This window comes from Microtus ochrogaster, linkage group LG2, assembly GCF_000317375.1.
Source record: "Microtus ochrogaster isolate Prairie Vole_2 linkage group LG2, MicOch1.0, whole genome shotgun sequence".
Taxonomy (NCBI): Eukaryota; Metazoa; Chordata; class Mammalia; order Rodentia; family Cricetidae; genus Microtus; species Microtus ochrogaster.
In genome coordinates, this window is record NC_022028.1 from 3,906,464 (window position 1) to 3,930,615 (window position 24,152).

Here is a 24,152-nt window from a genome sequence, read left to right on the forward strand (position 1 = left end):
ACACACACACACACACACACACACACACACACACACACACACACACACTGAAGGCCACCAGTGTTAGGAAAGTCAGCCTTATTTGGAGATAAAACTGACTTTAGTATTGTTAGTTTGTGTGTGACAGGAACTCATGTGTGGCCCAAAAATGATTGTCAACCCACTGCATAGCTGCGGTTGCTCTTGAACTCTGATCTTCCTGCCTCTACCTCCCAAGTGCTGGGATGACAGGCATGTGTTGCCATTCCCAATTCAAAATCTTAAATATTTATTTATTATGTATACAATATTCTGTCTGTATGCCTGAAGGCCAGAAGAGGGCGCCAGACCTCTTTACAGATGGTTGTGAGCCACCATGTGGTTGCTGGGAATTGAACTCAGGACCTTTGAAAGAGCAGGCAGTGCTCTTAACCACTGAGCCATCGCTCCAGCCCCCCAATTCAAAATCCTAACCCTGATTTTTGTGTGTGTGTGTGTGTGTGTAGCCAACATCAAAACCCATTTAACTCACCTCTGCTTTGTTTCTTGAGTTTTGCTTGAACGTAAGAGAAAATAGGTAAAAGTGTAATTCTGATGAGAAACCGACTGTTGGTAGGTACAGTGTACATAAAGTACAATGTACTTTTTGTCCCAGACCTAGTCTTGAGCTAAGTACTGCTAGTGCTTGCACCACGGCTTTCTAGAGTCTGCCTTTCTAGGAAGGCAGTGGGGACAAAAGGCAGTGGGGATGAAGTCATCCTAAGTAGGTTGGGACACAACACAGTAGCCCAGGAGAAAGCAGCTCCTTGGAAGGACAGGGTAGGGTTCCCACATCACTGTGGATGTGATGGGGTAGCGCCCTGCTCCACTGTGGGTGTGATGGGGTAGCGCCTTGGTCCACTGTGGTTCACTGTGGATGTGATGGGGTACCACCTTGCTCCACTGTGGATGTGGTGGAGTACCGCCTTGGTCCACTGTGAGTGTGATGGGGGTACCGCCTTGCTCAACTGTGGGTGTGATGGGGTAGCGCCTTGCTCCACTGTGGTTCACTGTGGATGTGATGGGGTACCGCCTTGCTCCACTGTGGATGTGGTGGGGTACCGCCTTGCTCCACTGTGGATGTGGTGGGGTAGCGCCTTGGTCCACTGTGGGTGTGATGGGGGTACCGCCTTGCTCAACTGTGGATGTGGTGGGGTACCGCCTTGGTCCACTGTGGATGTGGTGGGGTAGCGCCTTGGTCCACTGTGGATGTGGTGGGGTAGCGCCTTGGTCCACTGTGGATGTCATGGGGTACCGCCTTGGTCCACTGTGGGTGTGATGGGGGTACCGCCTTGCTCAACTGTGGATGTGGTGGGGTACCGCCTTGGTACACTGTGGGTGTGATGGGGTACCGCCTTGCTCCACTGGATGTGGTGGGGTAGCGCCTTGCAATATAGGATTTAAAATTCTTTGGAAGCTGAGTGGGGCTGCTGTGGATTTCAGGCTCTCCCACCTCCATGCCTTCACCCCCATTCTATCTGTGGCCCATGAACCCTTCCAGAATCTATGCATCTGACCTATTCTGCCTCTTAAACTAATGCATTCCTAGGTTTAGTACCTGTGGAGCAAATCAGAGGGGAAACGGGAGCCAGGAGGATCCTAGTTCCTGTTTTCAGAGATTTAGTGACTGAACCTATATTGTCTGTGCATGTATAGACATACTTTATCGCAAATCTCTTGATATTTCTATGGTTTGGACTCTGATTCATCGTAAGCAATGCGATGAACACTGTTGCCCAGTGCAAACATAAAGATGAAGTCAACAATTTTATACCCTCTTGACCTATAAAATAGCACTTCTATATGGCTCAACTTGTATATAATTAAAACAAAAGTGGTTGGTTTATACTTGTGTGTGTGCGTGTGCGCACACGTGCATGCACGTGTCTCACTTTGTAGCTCGGGCTGGTCTGGAACTCACAGATCAGTGCACGGTCATGCTCCACCACACCCAACCCATGCAGAAGGTTTTTGCAGCTGGGTGTGGTGGCTCCCGCTCTTTCTGGGAGCACTAGAGGGCTGGAGTGGGGAGGAGTAGATGTTCAAAGTCCCCCTCAGCTTTATAGTAAGTCCAATACCAGCCTATGAGCATTGAGACTTCCATACTTCACTTTGTTCTTTGTTTCTGTATGTCTGGGAGAGGGTGTGAAGCCATAGGATAGTCTTTTTTTTTTAATATTTGTTTATTTATTTATTATGTATAGAATATTCTGTCTGCATGTATGCCCGCAGGCCAGAAGAGGGCATCAGATCTCATTACAGATGGTTGTGGGCCACCATGTGGTTGCCGGGAATTGAACTCAGGACCTTTGGAAGAGCAGGCAGTGCTCTTAACCACTGAGCCATTTCTCCAGCCCCCGTAGGATAGTCTTGATTGCCGTTCCTCAGAAACTGCCCACTGTGAGTTTTTTATTTTTTTTAATTTATTATATTTTATTTGTGTGTGTGCACAGTGTTTGTGCGAGGACGGAGGACAACTTTCAAGAGTTGGTTCTTTCCTTCCACCATGTTGTCCCAGGGGTTGAACTCAGGCTTGGCAGTAATTGCCTTTACCTACTGAGCCATGTCACCAACTCAGACTTGTTTTTAAAGACATTGTCTCTCACTCAACTGCCAAGTAGGGTAGCCTGAATGGCTGGGGTCCCCAGGTGTCTGCCTGTATCCTCCCAGCACTGAAATAGATACAACTATGTGCCACCATAGCTGCTCCCTGCCCCCCAGACAGGGTTTCTCCATGTAGCCCTGGCTGTCCTGGGACTTGTTCTGTAGACCAGGCTGGCCTCTAACTCAGAGATCTGCCTGCCTCTGCCTCCCAAGTGCTGGGATTCAATGCATGCATCACCTGCTTCTCCTAACTTATAGCTTACTTTTTTGACATGAGTTCTGGGGCTTAAACTCAGAGCTTCATGCTTTCTAAGCAAGCATTTCACTGACTGAGCTGTCACCTAGGTCTTTAATCTCATGTGGGGGGGAGGGGGATGGTGAGCCATCATCAAAATCCTTAATCTCGTGGGCTGGTCTATTTCTAAGTCTATTATTAGTCTGTTACTAAGACCAGCCTTTGGACCCACGATCATCCTTCTGGTGACCCTGCCTTGCCTCCTCAGTGTTGCAGCCACCACATCTGGCTAACCTGTTTGTTCAATACTTGTGCTGACACCAGTATAACGGACCACTTTATCTTCTTCCCAAGGGCACTTAAAGGAAACCCATGTCATTGAACACACCAGGATATTCATTCATGGGCTGGGGAGACTCTCGACAGGCAGCTCCACGTAACTAGCCCCAGACAACTACTGTGGTTTCCTTTACTCCCACCCCCGTTAAATCTGTACTCAGAACCTGAGGGATGGGTAAACAACGCCAGAGATGGACCAGGTCTCTTGTTCCAGCACAGGCCTACCAAAAGGCAGACAGACTTCATATTTCAATACTTTTTTTTTTTTTTGAGTAGTTTTGCTGTGTGGTCCTGGCTGGCTTGGCACTCATTACATAGGCCAGGCTGGTCTTGAACTCGGGGCAATCCCCCTGCCTCAACCTCAGGAAAAGCTGCAATTAAATGTGTGCACGATCCCCTTCAGCCAGATTTGAGTAATCTCAGTAACAGGCGTTCAAGCTATTTTCTCTATCTTGGAGCAAAGACTCAAGACTCTAGGACCCTTAACGTGGGCTTTGTAACACCCACGTTTTAACCTTTACGTCTTTTCTCCTTACTCCTCCTATCCGCACTGGCCCGGGTGTGCTGTATCCTCTAAAACACCCCCTTTCAGCGCAGCCGGCAGCTGGAAGTCTTCACTGACCTCTCGCTCTCCGCCCTGCCCCCATCACGGATGGGAGGCCGTCTCTGTACCTCCTCCTCTTCCAGATGTGTGCCAAAGACCCCCCAGTGGAGAGGATGAGGAATGATGTGACCTCGCAGCTAGACTTGTGGGAAAGTGTTGATCCTTTGAAAGGAGAGAAGGGGAAGTGGGGGGGGGGCGGGATGGGACGAGTGGAGCCGCTGGGCTGGAGGAGTCTAAACACTCACACTCCCTTGGCTCCAACCACTTTACCTTCCCCAGGAAGTGATGGGAGCGCTCCAGTCTATTCCTACACTCCTTCGCTGGAATTAGGGAGTGTTTTTCCTCATTCGCTTCCAACCCCAATCCACTCAGGGGTTCCCTCTTCCCGGCGAGCCAGTATTCCAGTTCTCTCCTAGGCTTCCTCGGTGCCAGCCCCTCTCAATACTCCACCACGCTTCACCCCTTGGAGGCGGAGCTGGCTCGCCCCGACTGTTCCTTTAAGGAGTTGTCCCCGCCCCTCTCGGAATCGCGGTCTGACGCGGGATGACAGCAGCGAGTTCGGTATGTCTATGCAAATAAGTGTCCCCTTCGGGCCAATGGGGAGCGGAGGTGCCGGAAGCGCGGACCAATAGGGCGGGGGCGCTGGGGCTCACCATATAAGGAGCGGCCTCGCCATAAAAGGAAACATTGTATCTCTTTATATGGGGGGGGAAGGGTTGGGGGATACCTCCGCCGCCAGCGCGTGGTCCCGGCCCCCTCCACCCGCGGTCTCGGCCGCGGCCAGCAGCCCCTGCCCCCCGGGGGACGCTGACGGCCGCAGGCCGCGCCTCCACAGCACACGGACAGGGGGCGCTGCGCGCGGCCTGGGGCAACCCCGGTCATAGGGGCAGGAAAGTAAGGGCCCAGGTCGGCCCGGGCGTGCAGGGGCCGTGGGTTCGCAGCGGCGGCCGCGGCAGCGAGAGCGGCTCTAGCAGCGACGGGAGTGAGTGCCCGGTGGAACCGGGAAGCCGATGGCGGCGGCGGCCCCGATTCCTCGCTGACTTGCCTGTCCGCCCTCCTGCATTGAGCGCCATGTTACCGAGCCAAGCTGGGGCCGCGGCGGCTCTGGGCCGGGGCTCAGCCCTGGGGGGCAGCCTGAACCGGACCCCGACGGGGCGGCCGGGCGGCGGAGGAGGCGGTGGGACTCGCGGGGCGAACGGCGGCCGGGTTCCCGGGAACGGCGCGGGGCTCGGCCCGGGCCGTCTGGAGCGGGAGGCTGCAGCGGCAGCGGCGCCCACCCCGGCGCCCACCGCCGGGGCCCTCTACAGCGGCAGCGAGGGCGACTCGGAGTCCGGCGAGGAGGAGGAGCTGGGCTCCGAGCGGCGCGGCCTCAAGCGGAGCTTGAGCGAGATGGAGCTCGGCGTGGTGGTCGGTGGGCCCGAGGCAGCGGCGGCAGCCGCCGGGGGCTACGGGCCGGTGAGCGGTGCGGTGAGCGGGGCCAAGCCGGGGAAGAAGACCCGGGGCCGCGTGAAGATCAAGATGGAGTTCATCGACAACAAGCTGCGGCGCTATACGACCTTCAGCAAGAGGAAGACGGGCATCATGAAGAAGGTACCGGAGCCGGAGGTTGGCGCGCCCCGGGGGGACCCGGAGGGTGGGTGCGCGCTAGGGTAGCCCGGGAGCGAGACAGAGCCGAGGCGGAGGTGAGAGGCGGCGAGTCCGCAGAAGGTGTGTAGGAGGGGATGGTTGTTCACGGGCCGAGCGAAAGGGGAGGGGCCGCCGGGGAAAAGTGGGGAGAGGGGAGATGCTGCGAACGTCCGGAATCCAGGGCTAAGGCGCCGAGGTGGGAGTGACCAGCGCGCGGGAGAAAGAGGGACCTGGAGGAGTGCCGGAGTGAAGAGGGGCCGGCAGGAAGGTGGATAACCAGACGCGGGGGTCAGCCGATCTACTGTGTCCTGGTGTGCGGGAAGGGCGGTGGGAAAGGGAGCAGAAGGTTTTGAGATGAGCAGGCTGGAGTTGGATGATAGCAGTGAGCGAGCGTAAGTGGGAGGAAAGGTGGGCATCGCTGAGTTGTGCGGGCTTGAAGGACAGGCAGGGTTAGGGACCAGGTAGGAAGGCTGGGCGGGAGAACTGCTACTGCCTTGAGGGCCGGCAAGCAGGGACCAAGTCCCGCCCTGGCCATGTGTCTTCCGCTGCTTCTTCTGGAAATCTCATGCTGCCCGCAGGACTGGCTACAGAATCACCGTTCTTTGGGACAAGTAGGGTTTCCAGCTCTAGGGCGAATCAGTGCGTGCAGTGTTGGGGACAGAAAGATCTGTAGAGGTATCTTTTGCCAGTCGATAGCCTATGAAAAGTGGTGAGGAAAGGGGTCGTCCTGGAGTGTAGGAGATACAGGAAGGGATGAAAGCAGAGGAACTGGAAGACAACCTATAACCTGGGAACCAGTGTTGTTATCTGTTCCTTGTAGAAGCTGGAACAGCTTCCAAGGTGGGTTGTGCAATTTAGCAGGGGATCCCATCCCTGGGCTCAAGGCAGAGTATCTGTTGCAAGCTTGGTCGCATCGTTTTGGGCACTATCTTATCAGTAACCCTTGATCAGGTTTTGGGAGAAGGTAATAAGTACCGTGGGTCCTCCCTTGTCCTTCTATCCCAAGGCAAAGGAAAAGGGCAGTATAGCATTACAGGGCAAAAGGAGTTTGGCTGTGGCAACAGGTTAGAGCCTGTGCAGTGTCCTGGCAGGAAGCATGGCCAGTTGCACACTTAGATGACTGTTGTTACTAATGTGATGTGTGAATTCAGCATGGTAGGATCTCACTGACAGTGAGGAGGAAGAGCACACCAGGTAGTGTTAGGGGATAGCTAACTGGGTCTTTCTGTGTCCCCTCGAGGTTATATGCTCAATCCCTGGAAGCTATTTCTGTTTGCTTCGGGTGTCTGCAGTCCATGGGACAGCGTCTTCAAGGACATAGGTAGCTTTGCCACTGGCAGCTCACCTCCAGATATCTAGATAGGTCCCTGCTTCAGTCACTAGAGGCGAAGGTCATCGCTGGAGATCACCACATAATTTCCCCAGGGAAGTAGAGAGGAGATTCTGACCTGCTCATCTCCCTCCCAACTCCCCAGGCCTATGAGCTGTCCACGCTGACAGGGACACAGGTGCTGTTGCTGGTGGCCAGTGAGACAGGCCATGTGTATACCTTTGCCACTCGCAAACTGCAGCCCATGATCACCAGTGAGACCGGCAAGGCGCTGATTCAGACCTGCCTCAACTCGCCAGACTCTCCACCCCGCTCAGACCCCACCACAGACCAGAGAATGAGTGCCACTGGCTTTGAAGAGCCGGATCTCACCTACCAGGTGTCGGAATCTGACAGCAGTGGGGAAACCAAGGTGTGTTGTTGGGGTCACCTATGTAAAGGGAGGGAAGAAAAGAAGGTCCCTTTCCTTTCTTGGCCTAGTACAGGTAAACAGATATTCTTCGGGATGTGGAGTGGACCAGGTTAATGGTCCTTATCCTAGGAGACAGGTGTCCATCCTCCATTCCTGACAGGAGGCCGTCCCCCTAGATAAGCGGGCGGCCTCCGTGCCCATATAAGGCCGGCTCGGGCTCCACGCCGGCCTCCCGCCCGCAGCCCGCCTGCCTGGCAAGGCCTTTGCATTCCTCCCGCCAGCTGTCTCCCCGCTGGGGGCGGGGGTGTAGCTTAGCCCTGCCCTCCTGGCAGGCTGGGAATAGGAAGGGAGCCCCCGAATCTAGGGTCCTGGGAACCCACTGCTGTTGCCAAGAGGCTGTCAGATTGGGCAAGGAACTACCATAATAGCGAGCCTCATCCCGGGTGTTCGGGATCCCCGGGCCTGGGCTGCTAGGGAGAGCTCTGGCCTGCTACTAAGGATGCCGGCTCTAGTTACGCCGCCTCCCCCCTATTCCTGGTAAGGAGAGAGGGGCGGGTCTTCCTGCTTGCTGTCTGTGGAGCTCCACCTTCCGGGTGCTTAACTAACTGACCAATGGAAGGAAGCGGCACTGTTTGCCTTAGCAACGCCTCTACCAACCAAAGGCCTTGAGGCCGGTTGCTTAGCAAACATCCCGGGCTGACCCACCCCGGGTTTTTGAATAAGTCGGATCTAGGCCTGGAGGCTTGTTTCTCATCTCCTGGCTTCTTCTTCCCTACTAGAAGAACAGAGGCCCTTAGAGGAGAGAGTCAATACTCCAGGTGTTCCCTTGTTTTACTTACCTGTTATCTGCAATCATTTTCTGGTGTGTGTAGGCCTCATTTCTGTCCTGTGGCTAAGTCCCCTGGTAGTTGGTCTTTGGCTAAAGTGCACCACTGTCAAACCTTAATGAGCTTTCTTTGAAGATCCCGATCCCTGCCATAGAGCCCATCAGTTCAGAACCATAAGAACCCTTTTGAAGAGAACTTAAGTCCGATCCTCTCGTTTTGAAGAGGAGATTAAAGCTCATAAAAGGGAAGTTATTATCTCAGGGTCACCCAGACAGTCACTGCCAAAGCTGAAAACAGACCAGGAGTGAGATTCGTGCAGGTCCCCGGGGTGGAGAACACGCAAGAGTTCTCACTGTGTTTGTTTTGGTCTTGACGTGAGCTTAGATGCTTCTCTCTGAGTGATTTCGGGAATTCCACCCCGCTTAATCTTCTTAACAGCCTCTGAGTTAAGTAATTGTAGTTTTTCATTGTTTGTTTGTAATATTTATTTATATTGTCCTGGAACTCATTATATAGACCAGACTGGCCTTGAACTCACAGATCTGCCTCCTCTGCCTCACAAGTGCTGGGATCAAAGGCAAGCACCATCACACCTGGTGTTATTTTTAAGTTTTGAGACAAGGTTGCACTGTGTAGATGAGACTAGACAACCGTTAGGACTTAGGCCATGCCATCATACCCAACAGCATTATGACTTGCATGGTGCAAGTAAATGGTATAACTAGGGTTTTAACTTACTGAAACACAAGTTTCTGCCTGAGTTCTCAATTCACATAAAGCTACTGCAGGGATGAAGTCTTAGAAGTTCACTGCTCCATCTTTACTCTGGGTATAGGACACACTGAAGCCAGCATTCACAGTCACCAACCTGCCGGGTACCACCTCCACCATCCAAACAGCACCCAGCACCTCAACCACCATGCAAGTCAGCAGCGGCCCCTCCTTCCCCATCACCAACTACCTGGCACCAGTGTCTGCTAGCGTCAGCCCCAGTGCTGTCAGCAGTGCCAACGGGACTGTGCTCAAGAGTACAGGCAGTGGTCCTGTCTCCTCTGGGGGCCTGATGCAGCTGCCCACCAGCTTCACCCTCATGCCTGGTGAGTTACAAGTGGCAGGGAGAGGTTGGTTCTCCCTGGGACAGATTGAGACTATAAGAGTGACTTTAGGGCTAGCCCCAGGAGGACTAAGAGAAGGTGAATATGGGTTAGAGTCAAAGAGAATCCTCCTATGTCCAGTGAGATCCCTGCTGGTGGGGTGGGCAGTTTGAGCTCTTCAGTCTGGTCTGGTCTGGCTAGCTCACCCCTAGACCTCTGTCACTGTGGAGATAGTTGTTCTGCTGCTTCTCTGATGTGACTGGAGGGCAGGTTATGTCCTTGATGGATTAAGGATAGCTCTGGGTCAGCTGAGGAAGATGGAAGCAAGGAGAAAGAGGGAAGTCACTTCATTCTGGATGTGAAGGACCTTTTCAGGTCCCAGGGGAAAGTGATAGAATTGGGAACAAGTGTGCGGGTCCCTGGGACTATAGTACTCCAGCATGTTTGGTGAAGGCGACAAACTGCGTGGGATGGAGCCCAAGTAAAACACTGTGTCTTGTAGGTGGGGCAGTGGCCCAGCAGGTCCCTGTTCAGGCCATTCAGGTGCACCAGGCCCCACAGCAAGCGTCTCCCTCTCGTGACAGCAGCACAGACCTCACGCAGACCTCCTCCAGCGGGACAGGTATAACTCCTTGTCACCCCCTCCCCTCCATGTCCTGCCTTCCCACAGGAAGTCTAGCAGAAGGTGCTTAGCAGTCTGGCTCCTGTATTGAGGAGCCCAAGGGAATTTACTAAAGTAGGAACTGGGGTTTTGGTCTCATGTTTATAGAAAAGCCAAGTGAGCGGGGCTGGGGTTTGAACCCTGCTGCAGTGGGGATGTGGAATCAAGGAAGAACTAAGGAAGTGCTGGGAAATTATTTGGTCACTGCCAAGGAAGAGGCAGTTGTATTCGTCACCAGATGGGAGGGCATTGCAGGTCTTGAGTGGCTGTGACTTCCCTCAGCTGCCTTTCCAACCTTACTTACTACAGTGTGGTCTAGGGCCCAAGTACCTAAGAACTTTGGGTTTTCAGAAGCTCCAGTGTTACCTCAAACCCAGTGAGTCAGAATTTGCACTTTAACAGGTTCCTGCGTTGGCTTTGGAGAAGTGATTGTCTCAAGGATGGACTGGTTAGGTGTAAGTTCAGGAAGGGGAGAGGAAGGAGCAGGAGGAAATGCAGTGAGTAGTGCAGTCCCCGGGAGAGGGCCATCGCTGTGAGGAAGGGTCTGGGAACAGAGAATCGGATCCTAGCATCCCGCTCAGAAGAAAACGTCAGGCTCTTTTTCAGTTGATGGCAGGGAACAAAGAAACAATCTTTTGTCAAAGTTGTGACGCAGAGCATGGTCCACAGATCCTAGAGGCTGGACTCCTGGGGCAGGATGAGAGAGAGCAGTGGGAATCAGCTCCCTGATGTGTATCTGTGTTTTCCAGTGACGTTGCCCGCCACCATCATGACGTCGTCTATACCCACAACTGTGGGTGGCCACATGATGTACCCTAGTCCCCATGCAGTGATGTATGCCCCCACCTCGGGCCTGGCTGATGGCAGCCTCACCGTGCTCAATGCCTTCTCCCAGGCACCATCCACCATGCAGGTGTCCCACAGCCAGGTCCAGGAGCAAGGTGAGGGAAGGGTCAGGGCTGAAGACAGTAGGATCATTTCTCCCTTCTATAGGCACTCAGATGTGCCCCAGCTCCAACACTGAGATGCATTCTCCCCTCCTATTTATGTCTCCCCCCAACGCCCACTTATATTCCTGCACAAATACACAGACTTGGATATTCTCACACTCACTGGACAATTGTACTTGTTCATTTGGACATTCACGCACACTTAAACCCTCGCACTACAGGCACCCTCATGCATTGCATGAGACACTTTGGGGCACACATCCTTTGCCACATGTCTGAAGCTCCCCAGTCACTTATATATATCACACCTCCGCTATCTAGAGATCCTCCTGAGCACGAAAATGAGTATTTCCCGTGCTTTTCGATGCAGGTGGTGTCCCTCAGGTGTTCCTGACAGCACCCTCTGGGACCGTGCAGATCCCTGTTTCTGCAGTTCAGCTTCACCAGGTAAGTGGGCGAGGTGGACCGCCACCCCCTCTCACCCCTTCCCATTCAGCCAGTTTTCCCTAGCCAAGGGGCCCATCTGTTTCTGCTCAGGCCTGTGTTAGACGGCAGGCCAGCAGGGGGCGCCTGAACCTGCTTGTCTTCCCTACTCCCTCATACTCCTCCTTCCCTGCAGATGGCTGTGATAGGGCAGCAAGCTGGGAGCAGCAGCAACCTCACCGAGCTCCAGGTGGTGAACTTGGATGCCACCCACAGCACCAAGAGTGAATGATCCGCCCGCCACCCTGGACAGACGGCCACGGGACGGCACCACTTATTTATTGTTGCCTTTTCACGTTTTCTTTACACACATCGACTGGCCGAAGGAGGGGGCAGGGAGGAGGAGTGGGCAGCCACAGGACTATGCCCTCTCACTCCAGCCAAAGAAATGGGCCTGCCTGCCCTCCACCTGCCCTCCCTCACCCTCCCCTCTTTCCTGCTCCACCAGTCATGCTGTTGATGGTAGAGCCATCCTCCCTCCTCAGACCCCTTGCCAGCTTGGCTCAATGTTTGCTATGAGTATTCGCTTACCCAGTGGGACTGTGCCCACCTTCCCACTTACAGGCCTTCTGTGGGACTGGGCACAATGTCCCCCTCTGAGGAAGCATTTGGGGCCCTCTCTCCAGCCTCTTTGGTGACCTCTGGTTAGTTCTGTGTGCCACAGTCTGGGTCAAAAGAGCCCTGCCCCTGCCCCTCAGGGAGCCAAGTGGGAGAGATGGGGGTTTCTTCCCTCATGCCGCCACCCTCTGCCCCCTTCAGCTCCCAAATGACTGGGCCTGTGCACTGGACAGGTTACTGGGGCACCTGCCCTGCCTTGCCGCTCTTGGGTTGGAGGGAACCTCCTGCGTTCTCTCTTCCCCTTTGTCTTCCCCCTTCTCCCAGCTGCTTTACTTAAAAGTTGATTTTGAACTTTTTATTTGAGGAGATGAAGTGAAAACAAATCTATAAATATATATTTTTAAAATATTTAACTTTTTTTTAATGGCGTTTTTCTCATCCCCCCTCCCTGCCCAAACTCCCCTTTCCTGGGGAGCCCTTAGGCTCTCTAAAGCTGGCTGGGCCCCTGGGGACAGCCACCCCATGAGCTGGGGGTCCACCAGTGTGTATGGGGGGAGACTCTGGGTTTGCCCACGTCCTGGCTTCTTTCCAGGAGAAAGCTGGGGGAGGGGCCCTCAGGCCATGCCCCCAGAGTGGGGGGAGGGTGACCCACAACCATAGGCCTCTTTTGTCCTGTAGGGTTGTGACTAGGGAGAGGGAGACCAAAAGTGGGGCAGGGTGGGGGTCAGACAGGAGGTTTCATTTGTGCCACAGCATGGTCATTGCAGTCTTGCGTTACCCCAGACTTGCAGCTACCTGGGGCCCAAGTTGCAGTGAGCAGGATGGGGTCTGGGAGGTGGGGAGACACAGGAATGGGGGTCATATAGGAGCAGCTCTTGTGCTGAGCGCAGCAATGGAGAGCCAGAAATGGGCAGCTCTCCCAGGGAGTGAGCAGCTACTGTAACTTTTTTAAATTAAGACAAAAAAAAGCCTTGAAGAAAATGACTTTATTTTTCTAAGTGTAACCTCAGTATTTATGTAATTTGTACAGGGCCATGCCCCACCCCCTTAGAACCTGCTTGGGGACCTTGAGGGTGGGCTAGCATAGCGGGAGGGTATTTTACCCTGTGTCAGAGCCAGCCTAAACCACCTGCTTCCAGTGAGGGAGCTTTTTCAGGATGGCACTTGGGGTGGAGTGTTAATCCCTTGCTACTGCCCTCAGTAGGCACATACCTGCTTCTGAGGTTAAGTGAGGGGTGGGGAGGGGTTATGCACAGCCTAGGTATCCCGGGGATGATCTGCTGACATGTTGGAGAACCTCCCAACCTCTAATTCCCATTGCTATCTTCCCCAGCTGGGGATGCCACCATTCTGGGCTTTCTCCTGGAAATAGCTGGGGCCTCGGGTGGCTTTCAGGACCGGGGCATGGTAAATCAGGGGTCAGAGTGGGGGAGCTTGGGACTCAGGTCTGTAACTGCCCAGCCCCTTTCTCTGCTCTTGTCCACTCCACCACCCCCTCTCACCACTCCCCCAACACATAGGAGGAGATGTTAGTTCCTCCTCACAAAAGGTAGATCCAGTGAGTGAATCAGGCAAAGTGCTTAGAACGCGTGCTGTGTGACTGTGGCCTTGGGAGAACCTGCTTGTCGGGATTGAGGTGGCATTTATATGTGCAGCAACCCTTGGTGTTTCCCTTCCTAAGTGGCTCTGGGGTGTGTGTGCTTATGTTTGAGTGAATGTCTGTGTGAATGTGGGGTGTATGTGGGTATATCAGTGGTTTCTACTTCCCTGGGATGTTGACCCAGGAATAGTGGACATGGTCACATCCTATGTACAGAGCTTTCTTTTGTATTAAAAAATACTCTTTCAATAAATGTATCATTTTTGTGCACAGACTGGGATCTTTGACTGTGTCTTTGGGATCTTCGCAGCATAGGGAGGGAGGAGGGATGCAAACTCGCCTAAATTCTGCTCCCGATTGAAGAAATCTGGGCTAGGGACTTTCTTGCTATGCATGGTTTTGCTAGCAGATCAGGGCAGTTCAGTGGTTTTACTGAGCTAACAATACCAACCGCAGGGTTTGGGTGGTGCTGGGAAACTTAAGAACACAAAAACCATTGGAAGGTCATAGAGTGGTGGGAATATGGGTTAACAATCCAGGAGTGGGTGGTAACTATAGGTGGATGAGGAAAATGGATCCCCGGTAGAGAGAGGTTGCTTCACACCTGACTAGCTGGAAAGGACACTGGCTGCGGGCTCCCCCGGCTAGTACGCATGCTCCATTCACGCGCCGTTTTGCCACGCTGTGCGTGTACCCGGCGTGTGACCCGGAAAGGAGTTGTGGAGGAGGCGGGCCAAGCTGTGGGACCTGCTGCTGGATGCCAGTGAGGGTCGAGCAGGGCGGTGAGAGGTAAGAGAGTTCTGCGCCGACCGGTCCCTTCCCCTTCCCCAGCCTCAAATCCCTCACCCCCCCTTCCTGGGACTGGAGAGGGAAGTGGGGTCTCGCTGGTCCTGTCAGCTCGCGCGCCCGCGCCCTCCATCCTCACCCCCATCCCAACCCCCCAGACCATTCCCAGAGCGGTGCTGGGCCCGCTCCTCCGTCTCTGGAGTCTAGCACCGGGGACGCGGTCCCGCTACTTTCTGTTTAGTCCCCGAGGCCAGGCGTCACCTTCACGCAGGTTTGGACGCTCCTGGTCTAGGTCCTCCCCATGCCGCCCCCGCCCCCCAGGCCAAGCGGGTAACTGACTCGGTCCTGTGCTAATGAACAGCCGCTGTGGCATCAATGATTATCTCCTAGCCTCCCTGCCATGCTAAGTTTATCCATCCCCCATTGAGGCTCACATCTTACTTGACTCCTCCTCCTTTCTTCTTTCTGTGTACCCTGACATGCCGGCCTGCTCTGATCACCATTTCTTCATCGTGGTTGCCTTCCATTCTACTCGCCCCATTGCAGCTACACTGCTTCAAATCACACAAACCTTTTTTCTCATCATTTTATTCCCAATAATAGTCTGCCTCAATACCCATTCCCATCTGCTGCCTGCTGCCTACTGTCTCCATCAAAAAATAATATTAGATTATGTAGATTATGTAGTAACTTTTAGTGAGCACTTACGGGCTTGACTATGTGCAATATTGTTTTTGTTTTTTTAAAAGATGGTCTTACTATGTAGTTGGGGTTGGCCTGGAACTTTCTGTGTAGCCCGGCCTAAGCTTCAAAATGGTGATTTTCTTGCCTCAGCCTATAGGCATGTGCCAGCACACCATGCTTAAATTTATAGCCTTTAAATAAGAGATTTATGGGATGGGAGGTGTAGTTCAGTTGGTAGAGTGCTTTCCTAGCATCTATGAAGCTCTGGATTCAGTCCCCAGCACCCATATAGTTCTGACAACCTGACAACATCTGTAACTACAGTTCCAGGGGATCTAATTCCCTCTTCTGGCCTCCAAGGTCACCAGGCAAGCACGGGGTACACAAACATACAAGCAAAACACACACATACACACACACGCATATCACATACAACAAAATATTTTTAAATAATAAATATGTGAATGAATGTTTTGTCTGTCTTTCTGTATGTGCACCATGTGTATGCAGTGCCTTGGAAGTCAGAAGAGGGTGTCAGACCTCTGGAACTGAAGTTACAGATGGTCTTGAACTGCCACGTGGGTGCTGGGTACTGACCTTGGTCATCTCATATGGTAGCAAGTGCTTTTTTTTAAAAAGGATTTTATTTATTTATTATGTATACAATATTCTGCCTGCATGTATGCCTGCAGGCCAGAAGAGGACATCAGATCTCATTATAGGTGGTTGTGAGCCACCATGTGGTTGCTGGGAATTGAACTCAGGACCTCTGGAAGAGCAGCCAGTGCTCTTAACCTCTGGGCCATCTCTCCAAACCGGCGGCAAGTGCTTTTCACCCCTGTGCCATTTCTTCAGTACCCATAGCCCCCTCCCCCAGTGCTCAGCCTCTCACACGCTAGACTGGGCCGCTACTTTTGAGCTCTAGTCCCAGCCCTCTTTCATTCCTGCTCTTTTCATTGTAATCTCATCTCATGGAATATATATCTTACATAAATATAGCTGCTTATTTTATTCTGTCCTATACTTTGTCTTTTCTGCCCGTGTTCTAAATTTCGTCACAACCTACCCCATTTTGTTGCACAATCCCGTCATGTTCCATGTGGTGGTTTTCTCTTTCACATCCTGCCTATCTTTCTCCCTGTGTGTTCCAGGAGGTCAGGATGGTGGGGGAACAACGAGCAGGGAACCTTATGGTACCCCTGGGGCCTCAGCTGCAGGCATACCCTGAAAAACTCATTCGACAGAGGCCTGGACATGATGGACATCCCGAGTACCTGATCCGATGGCGTGTCCTCAAGTGTGGGGAAGAGGGCAAAGTAAATGGAGAGGAAGACAAGCCGGAGCACCTCCTCATGTGGCTGTCAGCCCCAGAGGTCTATGCCAACTGCCCCTTGCTATTGCAAGAGCGAACACTATCTAAAGGACCTCAGGATGATTCTGCAGGAGAGTTAGGAAGCTTCCCACAAGATCCAGGAGACCTGGATGAGTTGGCAGTGGCAGAGATGGAGGCTGATGTACGGGCACTGGTACGCAGGGCCACCCGGCAGCTGGCAGAAGGTGGGAGCTCAAGCCTGGTGGCTGCTGTGCTCCACACTGTCCACGTGCTGAGTGCCTATGCCAGCATTGGGCCCCTCGCTGGAGTCTTCAGGGAGACCGGAGCCCTCGATCTGCTTATGCGTATGCTGTGCAGTCCTGAGCCTCACATCCGCCGAAGTGCGGGCAAGATGCTGCAGGCTCTGGCAGCCCATGATGCCGGTGAGGGAAAGTGCCGGGGGCGGGGGCAGCGGGGAGAGAAGGGGCCTATAAGAGTAAGGAAAGAGCTGCGGACAGTTCCCAGCCATTACTAATGAGCAGCAGCTCAAGGTAAAGGAAATATAATGAATGGTACACACAGGACAAAAAGACGTGGGGTTTATCTGTCACTGTGTGATAGAGAGTAAAGTGGGCAGACTAGCATTTGTTGAATATTTGAGATGTATTAGTTGACTATAAAATTAGTATGGGGAGGGGTTACAGCCAACTTAAAATATTAAAATATCTGTATACAGTTTGGTATAGGGGCACATGTCTTCAATCTTAGCACTTGGAAGAGGCAGTTGGGTCTCTGTGAGTTTAAGACCAGCCTAGTCTGGTGAGGGATCCAGGACAGTCAGGGCTACATAGTATGACCCTGTCCTGAAAAAAACAAAACAGAGGAAAAAAAAGTGTGTATGTATGTATTAGTACACAGAATTTAGTAATTTTTAATTACTAAAAATTAAAAAAAATTATTTAAATAAATATTAAAAATATTTATTTATTGTCTATAGTGTTCTGATTGCATGTTTGCCTACAGGCTAGAAGAGGGCACCAGATCTCATTACAGGTGGTTGTGAGCCACCATGTGGTTGCTGGGAATCGAACCCAGGACCTCTGGAAGAGCAACCAGCGCTCTTAACCTCTGAACCATCTCTCCAGCCCTGAATTTAGTAATTTTAAGTTTAATAATGTGGTGTTATGTTTCAGTTCTGTGTGTGTATATGTTTGTGCTAGGTTACATATAAAGTGTATTTCTTGCCTTGGGTCTCAGTCACAGAGAAGTTTAAAAGCCTCTGGGGAAGGAAAAGCCTAGGATAGGCAGGGAAAAGCAATGAGGATTGAGAAGATCTGGACTGCGTGTGGCTTGCAGGGAGTCGGGCTCACGTCCTTCTGTCACTGAGCCAGCAAGATGGCATCGAGCAGCACATGGATTTTGACAGCCGCTACACCTTACTGGCGTTGTTTGCAGAGAGCACCTCCACTGAAGAGCGCTGCATGGCCTTTGAGGGCATCCACCTTCCTCAGGTACTCTGCCAGTTGTGCAGGAATGCTGGGTACATGGCGCTGTTTCTCAAGCTGTATCCAGGACTGTGGACTAGCACCTGAGCACCCTGAAGGGCTAGTCAGAGTAAAGGGTCAGCCTCCCCCATTGAGGATTTCTGATACCAGGAGCTAAAGCTAGAATGTGGGGAAGCAGACCAACAAGAACCCACGTAAAGCTGGGTGGTTTATGGCAGCCTGCCTCCAGTCCAGCCAGCAAGTGAAAGAGCCAGCCAGATGAGCTAAAATGGGGAGCTCTAGGTTCAGGGAGAAGTTTTGTAAGCTGAACTGTGATCAGGAGAGATACCTGATGTCGACCTTGGGCTCCTTCAGTTGTGTGCACACATGCACACGTACCCCCCACACACGAGTGTCACAATGCAGACAACACACACAAATATACACAAAAGCAAATACAAGAATATGTGTTTTAGGATAATTATTTTGTCAGCTAGAGAGATGGTTCTGTGATTAAGAGCACTGACTGCTCTTCCAGAGGACCCAGGTTCAGTTCCCAGCACTCATGTATTAGCTAACAATCATCTGTAACTCTAGTTCCAGCAGATCTGATTACCCTCTTCTTGCTTCTACAGGCACTAGATACAAACATCCTACACAGACATACATACAGGCAAAATACCCATGCACATAAATAATTTTTTAAAAAGGTAATTCTTTTGTGTTTCTTAGACAAACCAACCTGAGAAGTGCAGGCTGAGGCGTGAGGCTCCCTCATTTGTCTATAGAGGAAGATACTGAGGGACAAGGAGAGGACTTAAACCAAGGCTTGTGTCTTGCAGATCCCTGGGAAGCTGCTCTTCTCCCTGGTGAAGCGCTACCTGTGTGTCACTTCCCTGCTGGATCAGCTGAATAATAGTCCAGAGCCGGGAGCTGGAGACCAAAGCTCTCCATGTCTCTCAAAGGAAAAGAGCCTGGGCCAGCGGGAGCTAGAGTTCAGTATGGCAGTGGGCAACCTCATTTCAGAGCTGGTGCGGAGCATGGGCTGGGCCCGGAACCTTAGTGAGCAGGGCACTGTGCCACCCCGGCCATCCCGGTCCATCTTTCAGCCCTGCATTTCAGGCCTTCCACTGTTACTGCCCACCATTGTCACTACTCCCAGGAAGCAAGGGCGGGCCTTCCGCCATCGCTCTGAATTTTCTAGCCGTAGTGGTTATGGTGAATATGTTCAGCAGACAGTGCAGCCTGGCATGCGAGTTCGGATCCTTGATGACTACGAGGAAATCAGTGCTGGTGATGAGGGCGAGTTCCAGCAGAGCAACAATGGTGTGCCCCCTGTGCAGGTGGGGGTCAAACAGTGGCAGGCATAGCCTGAAAATAAAGCTCAGTAGATAGAGTGCTTGCCTAGCATAGCTGAGGCCCTGGGTTTAATCCCCAGCACCATATAAAGCTGGGAATGGGTCCATGTTTGTAATCTCAGCACTGGAGAAATGGAGGCAGGGGGATTGGAAGTTTAAAGTCATCCTTGGCTACATAACAAGTTGGAGGGCTAGTCTTGGCTACGTGAGACCCAGGACAGCCAGGATGTATAGAGAGACCCATAAATGACGATGATGATGGTGGTGATGATGATGAAGAGAAACCCCCTCGATGTGGAGTAGTTATTAAAACAAAAGAATCTGTACACAAGAGGGCTGAGGAGGTTTGGTGGCATAGGTGGGCTGTGAGGTCACAGGGTCAGGAAGCAGAATATAACATGCTGAGATGCCCCCATTGCTGTCAGCAGGGAGAATGCCAAGCAGTGTGGGAGCAGAGGCCATGAAGGATAAAAGACAGGGCCCACTCACCCCCATGTTGTCAGGAAGCCGTTAGTCATGTGATTCCTGTAGGCCGAGCCAGTTGTGGTCTGGTCAGAGGGCTGAGTCCTCAACTCTTCCCTTCTACCAGGTCTTCTGGCAATCAACTGGCCGTACCTACTGGGTACACTGGCACATGCTGGAGATCCTGGGGCCCAAGGAGGCTACTGGGGATTCTGCTGCAGCAGTTGTGGAGAAGAGAGAAGGGGCCACTGTATCAGGCACAGGTGAGCCTTGGAGAGGTCATGGGTAGTGTGTTGCAGAACCAAGGGGCACTGACTAGCACTAAGCCATTTCTGAGCGGGGCCTGCCCCAGAGGTTCAGAAACTGACTTCCTACATCCTTAGCATTTCCCTCCTGGGACCGGAAACCTCCAGATGGCCTGTACTCACTGCCATATCTCCAGCCGGAGCCCCGCAAGAGTGAGGAGTCAGGATGCCTGACCCAGGCAGAGTGGTGGGAACTGCTTTTCTTCATCAAGAAGTTAGACTTGTGTGAGCAGCAGCCCATTTTCCAGAATTTGCGTGAAAAACTGGATAAGGTACCAGAAGCCTGAGGTGTCTGGATTGAGGGATGTTGTGCGTTAGAGCTGGGCACTCCGGGGGAAATTCTAACCGTGAAATGTCACCTGGGTGGGGGTGGGGGTGGGGGTGGGGTGGAGAGCTAATGCTTGAAGCCTATGGAGGTTCCACTAATGGAGGAGACACTTCCCATGATGTTCCCAGGAACTTTGTGTCGTCCCTGAAACAAATACCGTTTGGATTGACAGGCTCTGGGTGAAAAAGCCCTCGGTGAGCTTTCTGTACCCATAGAGGTGGCTGAGGGGGTGCTGCAGGTTCTCAGTAAGCGCTTTGAGGGCAGCAACCTCTGTGACCTGCTCAACTCCCAAATCTACACCAAGTATGGACTAATGCCTGAGGAACTGCACAGCTTGTCTTCTTCCTGGAGTCACTCCTGTACCCCAGAGCCAGAGGAGGAGTCAAAGTCGGCAGCCAGCTTCTCAGAGGGAGAAGCTGAGTCCTGCAAGGCCAACACTGAGCCCTCAAAGGCAGAGGCAGAGCCTGCCGGTGCAAAGACTGAGTCCTCCAAAGCCCAGAGTGACTTACAGCTCTTCAGTCAGCTTCTGGTGACAGAGGGGATGGCCCTGTCCCCTGAGACACGAGAGGCAGCTGCTGGTGAGTTGAAGGCACTGGAACAAGACGTGCATTGGCCCAGATGACGTGGGTAGAGTGGAGGGAGAACCATGGAGGGAGGGTCCTTTCTTGGCAGAAAAGCCTTGAAAGCACACATGTCTGCACATAAACGTGATTATAATGGACAGTCCCCCTTTCTTCAGTATCTTCGGTTTCACAGGCATCTCCTCTTTGGGTGTGATCTTTACGTGCTCTGGCTCAACCAGGAGTGCTGAGCTGCAGTGGTGAACACCGCTGCTAACAGAGCCGGGCTTGACTCTAAAAACGTCCAGCTTGGAGGAGTCACCGTTGTTTTAGCTCCTGCCTTTCCCTCACTGATTACAGAAATGGCCAGAGCCTTGCGGGGTCCTGGTCCACGCAGCGCCCTGGATCAGCATGTGGCAGCGGTCCTGGCCACTGTGCAGATCTCCAGCCTGGACATAGACCTGCAGCTCTCGGGGCTCTGTGCCCTCTCCCAGGCTGTGGAGGAGGTCACTGAGCGGGACCACCCGCTGGTCCGTCCTGACAGAACATTGAGGTTAGCATGTTGCTGAGGGAAGAGGTTGGCTTGAAGCTGTAGCTGTTCAGGGTGATGGTAGGAGGGAAGGAAGGAGTAATGAAGTCAAAAGGTGGAAAGGAGGGGGTTGAAGGAAATGTGGGGCCTGAGGAGCCGTGGAACAGAAGACTGGGTGATAGCATGCTCTTTGAGTGTTCCCATTAATTTACATGCGTGCTCTCATTAAATCAGTCTGCCACCACAGAAACAATGATGCCATTAGTCCTGTAGTAATATTAGTATTAGAGTTTACATGAAAAAACTGAAAATTCAGCTCATGAAAATAAAATTATTATATGTAATTTTAATATATAATTATTTATTTTTTATTTTTTATTTTTATTTTTTTGGTTTTTCGAGACAGGGTTTCTCTGTGGTTTTGGAGCCTGTCCTGGAACTAGCTCTTGTAGACCAGGCTGGTCTCGAACTCACAGAGATCCGCCTGCCTCTGCCTCCCAAGTGCTGGGATTAAAGGCGTGCGCCACCACCGCCCGGCCTATATAATTAAATATAATTATATATTATATTTTACATGAAAAAAGCTCAGAATTCAGCAGATAGCAGAGCTAGGATCCAAACCCAGGGCCTCTGGCCCTATTTAAAAATTCTTTTCAAGCCAAGTGTGTTGGCACAGGCCTAATCCTAGGACTTGGGAAGCTGAGGCAGGGGGATCATGAGCTTGAGGCCAGCCTGGGTTGCATCATAAGATCTTGTCTAAAAATTTTTTTTCTTTTCTTTTTCTTCTGTTCCTACTTTCTTTTTATTTTTCAAGTTTCTCCTGATTTTGTTATTACACGAGTAGACTCTCATTTTTAAAAAGGGTCCTGTGAAGGAATATTGAAGAAAGCCCTGCTGGGGTGTGGTGACACACACCTGTCATCACAGAGTGTAGAAGCCAGACAAATCTGAGTTCCCCGGAAAGAAAGAGAAAGACTTACAGTGGGTTAGTAAGAGGAGAGGGGGGAGAGAGAGGAATGGAAGGAGGTAGCTCTGGAGTCTGGGCCACAGCTTGTAACAGAACAATGTCCTCTTCTCTCTCTGTCCCTGTCTTTCTCCGTTGTCAGATGTACCCTCAGGCCACCTATGTCGCTGCACTGTATGACTAGAGAGATGTTTTTCCGAGGACCTGGGTTCACTTCCCAGCACCCACTTGCGCAGCTCACAAGCGTCTGTGACTGCTGCCCCAGGGGCTCCACATACCTGCCCCAAGTGTACATGTCCACAGAGTCACAAACGTACAATCAGACATTTAAAATAAATAGTAAAACATAGGTAATTTTTGTTTGTAAAGATTTTTATAATATTTAAAGGTATAAATTAGATTTTTTTGAAACATGGTGCATAAAAACATTAAAATTGTGTGTACTAGTCTGGCGGTGGCACATGCCCTTAATCCCAACACTTAGGAAGCAGAGGCAGGAGGAGTTCTATGAGTTCGTATCCAGCCAGTCTACAGGGTGAATGCAAGGACAGCCAGGACTGTTAAAAAACCAAAAAGAAAAAAAAGAAAAAAGAAAAAAAATTGTGTGTATTATTTGGGAAATTGCATGTGATGTATTTGTATTTGTGTTTTAGCGTCTGTGGTCACACTCTTCTGTGGCATTTCTTTAGAGGACTTTTGCCAGTCATTATTTTCACTGTTGCATAGAGCTATGATGTGGCTGCAGCCCACTTCAAGTCCCCTGCTCTGCTGTCCGCATTTCCCGTACCGTGGCCAGCACAGTTTTGCTTTCTAATGGATCAGACTGGCGTGTGTGTGTGTGTGTGTGTGTGTGTGTGTGTGTGTGTGTGTGTGTGTGTGTGTGTGTGTGTGTGTGTGTGTGTGTGTGTGTGTGTGTGTGTGTGCGCGCGCGCGCGCACGCGCTGCGGCATGTATGTGGAGATCAGAGGACAGCTTGAGCAAGCTGGTTCTCTCCTTCCACCGTGTGGCTGCTGCTCCAGCCCAGGCCATCAGACTTGGCAGCAGGTGCTGTTACCCCCTGGACCATCTGGGAAGCCCAAGTCAACAAGATTTTAACTCATCAGTGGCTGTCTCTGTTAACTTCTGATGACATTAGACGTATTTGTGTGAATTTGTTTCTGCCTCCATAAATATCCTGTTTATGGATTATCCCCCACTTTTTATTGAGCTGTTCCTTTTTTCCTTAAAGATTTAAAGGCATTCTTAAATTATTGTTATCTGTGTTAAATATTTTGTTTGTTTTTAAACCATGTTAGCTTTATTTTTGTGACCACAGAAGAATCACTATCAGTATAAGAAGGTAAAAACTAGACATGGTGGTGATGCTTGTAGTCTCAGCCTCCAGGCAAAGGCAGGCAAATCCTGCAAGTTCATGCATGGCTAGTGAGTTTCAGGCTAGCCAAGAATACATGGAAAGACACTGTCTAAAAAAAGGAGGAGGAAGAAGGAAGGAAGGAGGGAAGGATGAATAGACAGAATTAGATAAAAATTATCCAAAAAGGCTTTTCTGCAGGGATACCCAGCTAACACTTTGGTGAACATTCCAACTTCTGTTTTACCTTGTTCATAGGTATCATCCATGTTAGATTAAGTAATCATAACCAGTCCTGGTTTGCAGCTAGGTGTGGTGAGCATGTCTCTAATCCTCGCCCTGGGAAGCAGAGGCAGGAGGACAGAGAGTTTGAGGCTGGCTCTGTATCAAATAGAGTGACAGCCAACTACAGAAACAGCTGTGCACTTAGTCACCAGTTCATGGTTTGCTTACTGTAAGGTTCTGATGAGGTAGGTCAGGACTTGTGCTCCTTCCAAGAGGATCTCTGCTTGGGTTGTTTCTCTGAGTAGTTTCTGAGTAGTTCCTGGCCGTCTCACCTGTGTTGGCCACTGTGTGACAAGGGTTAGCCTTCACCACTTTGTGACAAGGGTTAGCCTTCACTACTGTGTGGCAAGGGTTAGCCTTTACTACGGTGTGACAAGAGTTAACCTTCATTACGGTGTGACAA

At 51.6% G+C, this 24,152-nt stretch overlaps 2 protein-coding genes across 8 annotated transcripts in view; both read left to right on the forward strand.

Moving 5' to 3' along the window:
- The first annotated feature begins 3,538 nt into the window (after positions 1-3,538).
- On the forward strand, positions 3,539-11,873 carry Srf (serum response factor). 2 transcript variants are annotated; one of them, XM_005359747.2, is made up of 7 exons: positions 3,539-5,390; positions 6,902-7,168; positions 8,831-9,092; positions 9,592-9,711; positions 10,500-10,691; positions 11,071-11,147; positions 11,320-11,873. In XM_005359747.2, exons 1-7 carry the CDS (start codon positions 4,872-4,874, stop codon positions 11,413-11,415), a joined length of 1,533 nt encoding a protein of 510 aa, XP_005359804.1. In that variant the 5' UTR covers positions 3,539-4,871; the 3' UTR covers positions 11,416-11,873. The 2 variants fall into 2 exon arrangements, with proteins under 2 accessions (XP_005359804.1, XP_005359805.1); XM_005359748.2 differs by lacking the exon at positions 10,500-10,691.
- A 2,185-nt stretch (positions 11,874-14,058) lies between these two features.
- Cul9 (cullin 9) overlaps positions 14,059-24,152 on the forward strand; it is a 47,316-nt gene continuing 37,222 nt past the window's right edge. For 5 of the 6 annotated variants that reach the window (XM_026785382.1, XM_005359749.2, XM_026785383.1 and 2 more), the window contains exons 1-8: positions 14,059-14,130; positions 15,963-16,566; positions 17,480-17,634; positions 18,450-18,950; positions 19,555-19,690; positions 19,811-20,004; positions 20,233-20,638; positions 20,981-21,173. In XM_026785382.1, the coding sequence (XP_026641183.1) occupies positions 15,972-16,566; positions 17,480-17,634; positions 18,450-18,950; positions 19,555-19,690; positions 19,811-20,004; positions 20,233-20,638; positions 20,981-21,173 (2,180 nt within the window). In that variant the 5' untranslated portion in view covers positions 14,059-14,130; positions 15,963-15,971. Of the gene's footprint in view, positions 14,131-15,962; positions 16,567-17,479; positions 17,635-18,449; positions 18,951-19,554; positions 19,691-19,810; positions 20,005-20,232; positions 20,639-20,980; positions 21,174-24,152 lie in introns of those variants that run through there. The other variant, XM_026785385.1, reaches the window with a different exon arrangement.